The 6,314-nt window shown below is 34.2% G+C and overlaps 1 protein-coding gene across 1 annotated transcript in view; it reads left to right on the top strand.

Annotated features, from left to right (window-relative positions):
* Positions 1–1,744, top strand: part of DIAPH2 (diaphanous related formin 2) — an 813,565-nt gene extending 811,821 nt beyond the window's left edge. The window contains exon 28 of the mRNA XM_084638844.1: positions 982–1,744. Coding sequence (XP_084494970.1) covers positions 982–1,046 — 65 coding nt within the window. The 3' untranslated portion in view covers positions 1,047–1,744. The remainder of the gene's footprint in view (positions 1–981) is intronic.
* The last annotated feature ends 4,570 nt before the right edge of the window (positions 1,745–6,314 follow it).

Here is a 6,314-nt window from a genome sequence, read left to right as displayed (position 1 = left end):
CCTCACAAGAGGGGTAGTGTAGATGCATTATCTTAACCATGCAAGGATGGAAGCGGGGAAAGGGAAGGCTGCGAAAACACCAACAAGAGCTACAAAAATACTGTGGAGGAGTTTCCATTGGATTGGACAAGGGATCTACACCATACACTTTCCCTCATCTAGGCAGTCAGCCAATTTCTGGCTTTGTTGGTTGAGGACTTAAGTAATCAATAGAACACCTTTGTCAAACAAGAATTTTATCCATATCAGTTGCATTTTGTGCAGCAGACTAGCTGCCTCTGAAATCCACAGAAACAAATCCATTCTTGTTTCGAAAAAGAAAAGTCTGTTTTCTGCCACATTCCTGGCTTTTAAAACAACTTTGAAAGCATTTGTCTTTAGCCCATGATTATTTCTTCCTGTGACGGGGATATATTCATTGCAATAATTACTCTGTAATATTTCATACTGAAAGTTGTTAACACCACACAATCAGGAAATGTTTAGGAAGTGGCTGATTTAACTGTTCTATTTATATAAGTATGTGTACCCAATTCAAGTGAACCATCTTCCAACCCTTACATTTTTTGTGTATCTTGTTCTGTCCGAGAGGTGTATTTTCACCACATTTGTACTGAACACTCAGTGGAAATTTGAATTGCCTTTCCTCCAAAGTCACTGTACATAGACACTTTGTAGAATAACACTTTTACCCAGCATTTTAGTTGTCATCTGCTATTTCCAAGGGGAGTATGCTTCAGGATTCTTCCAATGCTTTTATCACCCTGCTTCTCTGATCAAGTAAGTAATTTATTGCTGATTGCAGAACTCTTGAACTCAGCCTGGCAGCTGCAGTGTAAAACCTCTCTGATCCAGTTTTCTAGTTACTTATTTACATATTTATTTGAAATAGTTTTCAGGACTGTTCGAAAACCTCTTGACATTGCAATATCCATGTTTCAAATCTTATGGTGTGTTGTTTTTTCTCTCTTTTTATTACAGATAACAGACGAGTAACTTTGGAAAGGTCACGTTCTCGCCACAATGGAACTATCACAGCTATATGATTCCTCTGAAGCCAAAGAATTGGAGAATTGTTTTACTTACTTTAAAATGCAGATCTATTGAAAAAAGTTATACATACAGACACCGGCAATGATCAGAAATGAAATTTAAATGAATTCTAGTGAAGAACAGACCAGAAGATAAATACACATTATGTACTTTTAAGAGCTAAAAAAAAAAAATCCACTTACTGTACTTTAGTAACACAATTATCAGGATTTGTAAACAGTGTTAAACTATAAGGATCTATGTTATCTTGTTATCTGATGTGTTACTTGCCATTTTTAAGGTAGCAACTATCTTGAAGAGAGTTGAGACTTCTAGGAAAATATTCTATAAGGAGCAGAATTAGAAAATAGAAACTTGCTGAAAAAATGCAGCAACGAACAAGATCAGGTCACAGAAGGGAGGCATGATTCCAATTTGGACATTAAAGGAAAAATGAACAAAAATTTGCATATTAATGAATTCAGATATGAGCTGATATTGCACACATCATAGGAGACCTATTTTGTAAGCATGAGAAAGCAGTGTATAGCCCCAATCAAGTTACTTACAATCTTATCTCAAGTTAAAGCTTGATGGATTTAGCTACTTTGGTTGCAGTTAAACTTACCATAAATCTAAGGTTTCCGTGGTTTGATGATATAAAACTACTTATTGATAAAAACATGGGATTGTACCAATGTTAAACCGTATCAATTGCATAATATGTTTTTAACTATATTTAAAAGAAGTATTTTCTAATTATGCACTTATAAAATATATACTTTATGCACATATTTTTAAGGAAAAATAATTATCATATTGTAATTATTCTAAAATGCCTTTGTTTAGCTTTTAGAGACAAACTACATTATGCAGCTGTTCAGGACTGCCTCTTTCTAAGTTTTCCCTTTGTTTCTCAGGTAAAATACCCTCCTTTACAGTTGGATCTTTGTGCTGGAGAGTAAGCAGATAAAAAATTTTGTTTTTTACCCTTCAACACTAAGCAGCAGTGACCACAATCATTGTAGCAGCCTGACCTTCCAAGGAGGTGCCTCCCATTCTAATTTAAATACAAGCCCCTACACTTAGCACCTCAGGTGAGCTTAGTAGCTGAGACTGCTTACATTCTACCATTTAATGGGAAACTACAGTCCAACTACCCTTACCTCCCCAGCCTGAACCTGAACATGCGGCCTTGCTGGGCGTTGACTTTAACCTCTACCAAGGACTCAAGGGTTATTGTTTTTATGTCATCATGAATGGAAGTGAGCATGGAATGTGGACATTCCACATAACAGGAAATGGTATAAAAAAGTAGAGATATGCTCTGCAATTGATTCAGTTTTGCCACCACGTGGGTTATATTTTTATGGACATTATTATTCCCTGAGGATATTGGACACCTTTTTTCTATGTTATAAACAGTGTTTGAAAAGTAGGGTAGGCACTCTATTTTCTGTGCACCAGTTGTTAATCACAGAAAAAGTGGAGCAGTCATATTTGGAAGCAGTATAACTTTGCACTACTCTTTTGAACCAAAAGTCTTTATACAGTAGCTTCTTTATGCTTTGCTGGCTTAAAGACTTTCAAGATTACTGACTGGTCTGGGCTAAATTCTTACAGTATTGAATTTCATTACAAGAAAAGGCATTGAGCTTCTAAATATGCAGGAATGAATAGGATCAGCCCTGCTGATATTTCACATAAGTCATAAAATAACCTAGTAAATTTTGCATCCATAGTAGGGAAAAGAAATACCGAGGGGTAGTTAAAGCCACTGGTTTAAATTGCAGGCTTTTATTTTAGGTTCTCATTGAAGTCAAATGGGAAAATTCCCATAGAATTAAAAGGGAGCAGGATTTTTACACATCATTACATTTCTCAACACAAACATGACGCAAACCTAGTGAAATGTATGCTGTAAAAATAATACGACTGTGTCTAGTTTCCTTCTGGTAACAAAGTAAAGAGTTGTGTGTGTATTTTAGAAAAAAATATAAAACATAATTGTCTCCACTGTTTCAGTAAGAGGCAGTAAGAATTACATTCCATTTTGCATAAGCAAACACTGGCTTTGTATTGATGAGTCTAAATTTTTTAAAATTTTAAAGTAGTAAATTCACAGTTGTAAAAAGGTGCTCAATGTAAAATAGTCAAAATGTAAAGAAATTAGGTCTGTAATGGCTATATTTCTGATTTATACCATCGTGAAACAATGTACTGAAGCTCAAAAGTAAGATAAACAATTTACTAGGATTTAAAGGCAGAAATGTTGAAAATAATCATTAGAACACATGTGAACTTAACCTAAAACCCACAATGGATTCGTTATACTGTAGCACTAATTGTTACAAGTACAGAGTTCTTCATTTCCTGGCATTGTGTTTTTGAAAAAGCTCTGTAGTAGCAGATTGCAGATATTTAAAAACCAAATCCTAGCAAAAAGCAAATCCAAAAAAGTAACATGATCTGATATTTCTATTTTGCTACACAGTCCTTTTTTCATGTTTGAAACATTTCTATAATTTAACGGACATATCTGTTAGAAACAAAAGTGTGTTTCAAAGGAAAACTAGTTGAAAAGATAATTTATGTAAATACCGGGTGCTTGTATTTATGAAGTCTAAAAATATTTTCTGAAATGAATGCTGGGTCACTTTGTCTTTTGATAGCTTTTCAGTCGATATGAAATTGCAGCTATTTTTAATGTTTTTATTATTGATAATTTTCATAGTTGTCACATTTATGTAGTGACCTAGAAGGTATGTTTAGCCCAGAAGTGCAGCACCTTTTTCAGAAATGGACTTGCCTTATTTTCTAATATTAAAAAATAAAAATAAAAAAATATTTCAGTTAAATTATATTTGCACTCAGAGTAATCCCAGAAAATAAATCACCAGAGCTTTTTGCACACATTACAAACCATTTAGGGAATACGACATAAAATTCCTACTAATTATATTTTATTATAAGTCCCTTAAGATATTACATTACACCTATCACAGCACATTGGTTTGCATTCACATTTTAAAATTTAAAAGTAACAAAGGAAAAAAACATTTTATGATATTATTCTGTTTACATTTCTTAGAGGTTTTTTTAAAGAGGAAATTATTTGTGACTTTAAAATGAATGAAACTACATTTGTAAGTTGATATGGAAATTTAATATTAAAGTAAAATTTATATATGCACATATCTATTACTTAAAACTACTGACAGTATGGGTCAGACTCATAAAAGCACTCGGCATTATTTACGCAAGGTTTACGCTGTTAGGTCAGAAAAAAGTGCAACACACCATGTAATGTATCAAGTCTGTGATTCTGCAAATGTCCTTTTCCTGCACATAAGTGACATTTGTTTTGAATGTTAACCACACCTTTGACTAGTGCTCAAGCCAAAACAAATATAATGGCTCCTAGGTCATTAAGAAGCATTCCCAAAAATACTGTTGCACAAGTTTGGTCTGGTTTTGGACATTAATGGCCCATATGGCAGCAATCTACATACATTTGCCTGTTCTTAATTAAAAATGCAAACTTTACCATATGTTCCCTTTTATCAGACACACACCTGATATGATATACACACACTGTATATGTTAATATGTACTATGTGTGAAATCCACTGAAACCACTGAGTTTTTCATGGTTTCCATCCAGACCACTGTTTAGCACAGGCTTACTTAAAACTCATCCCACAGTTGAAGAAGGATTGCAAAACTTGAAGAGAAGCTGCAAAATTTCAGGTTGATATCCAAAGGTTTGATTGGCTGCAAATTTCATAAGGAAGTTTTGTATAGCTCTACTTGTACAGCTGTCAGCCACAAAGGACCAAGCTTATACTGGGTACTTCCCCAATAGAATTGCTCGTTTAAAAAACTGTGGTAGGTACAATAGGGTCAAAAGTTGTCCTTACCCTAAATTGCTAAATGCAGATCTGTGTAATTTTTAAGGGCCACAGTCTGGCAGAACTTGCACATGTTGTGCTGTTCACTCTATTCTTGAGAAAGGAATACCGTACTTGACACTGCATCTTGCACATTAAACAAGGACTTGCTTGAATTGTGCTTAGCTCTCTCCATGTTTAAACCTCTGAAAGTTCAGGCATTCTATCACCTGTTAGTAAATCGGATCACTGTTGAAGAAAGGAAGCAGTAGACATATAATCCCACCTTTTGTGTGCCATATTGCTTTTGTGCATCTTACATACTCAAATGAGTGTTTCTGAGCCACATCTCTTCTACTACACACACATTCCTTCTGCTGTGAGATGAAAAAACAAATTTCTCCAAAATGCTTTGTGTTTGTATACTCAAAAACTTGTATTCTTCTGTGCACAGAAAGCGGTGTTATACATACTTGCTGGTAAATTCTACTGAGAGAGTGAGTCTCTCTGGGTGCAACTCAGTCCTCACTGAAGTCAATGGAAAGACTTCATTGGAGTGAGATCAGGCCCTCAATACACATAACTTCCATTAGTACCCTTTTATACATAGGGCACAAAATATGAACATATTCTTTTAGAATTTACCTTAATTCCACACACTTACCATGTACCACTCTGTGTGATTTCTGTTTGGAGTCAGACATGTAGGGTAATGTCTCTCCAGATGCCAAAACAATACAAATGAGAAATAAACCAAAACTCATGCACTTGTATTTTTTAAGTGAATAATGCCCAACTATGTGTTTGTATATTATCTTTAAAATATTTTTGGTGAAATCAGAGCCTGGTTTTTAATGAATACATTCTGAACACTGTAGCAAACTTATATGTTTAAGATGATTTTGTTAAATTCTCTAGTGTTTACCTGTTTAATCCAATTGACCAATGTCAAGCTGAAGCATATCTATATTACGTGACATAACGGGGTATGAAAGTTATTTCCTATTTAAGGGGTTTTTTTTACTCTGAGGTGTCAAGTATGTTTGTTTGAATTATGGGGAATGATGTCTTCTTTTATGGATGACTTTAAAAATACAGCTGAAAAAGATTGTATACTGTTTATTGGTGATGCCATTTTAGTTAAAAAGTAACAATAAAATGCAATCATTGAACACATTACAATGGGTCCATATTAAACAGATTAAATATCTTGAGTCAACCAGAGACATTTCATGATACAGATATTATAAATCAGCTAGCCAGCCATGGCTGGTATTTTCCAAGTCGTTTACTTCACTCTATCACAAAATGGCCATATTGGAATAGAAGCTTGACAGGATTTTCACATTAAAAATAGTCTATTGTGCATTATGCAACTTAATTATACTGCCA

This window comes from Lepidochelys olivacea (assembly GCF_965140295.1).
Source record: "Lepidochelys olivacea isolate rLepOli2 genome assembly, chromosome: 9".
Classification (NCBI taxonomy): domain Eukaryota; kingdom Metazoa; phylum Chordata; order Testudines; family Cheloniidae; genus Lepidochelys; species Lepidochelys olivacea.
The sequence above is the reverse complement of the archived record's forward strand: the minus strand, read 5'-3'. Positions and strand labels throughout refer to the sequence as shown.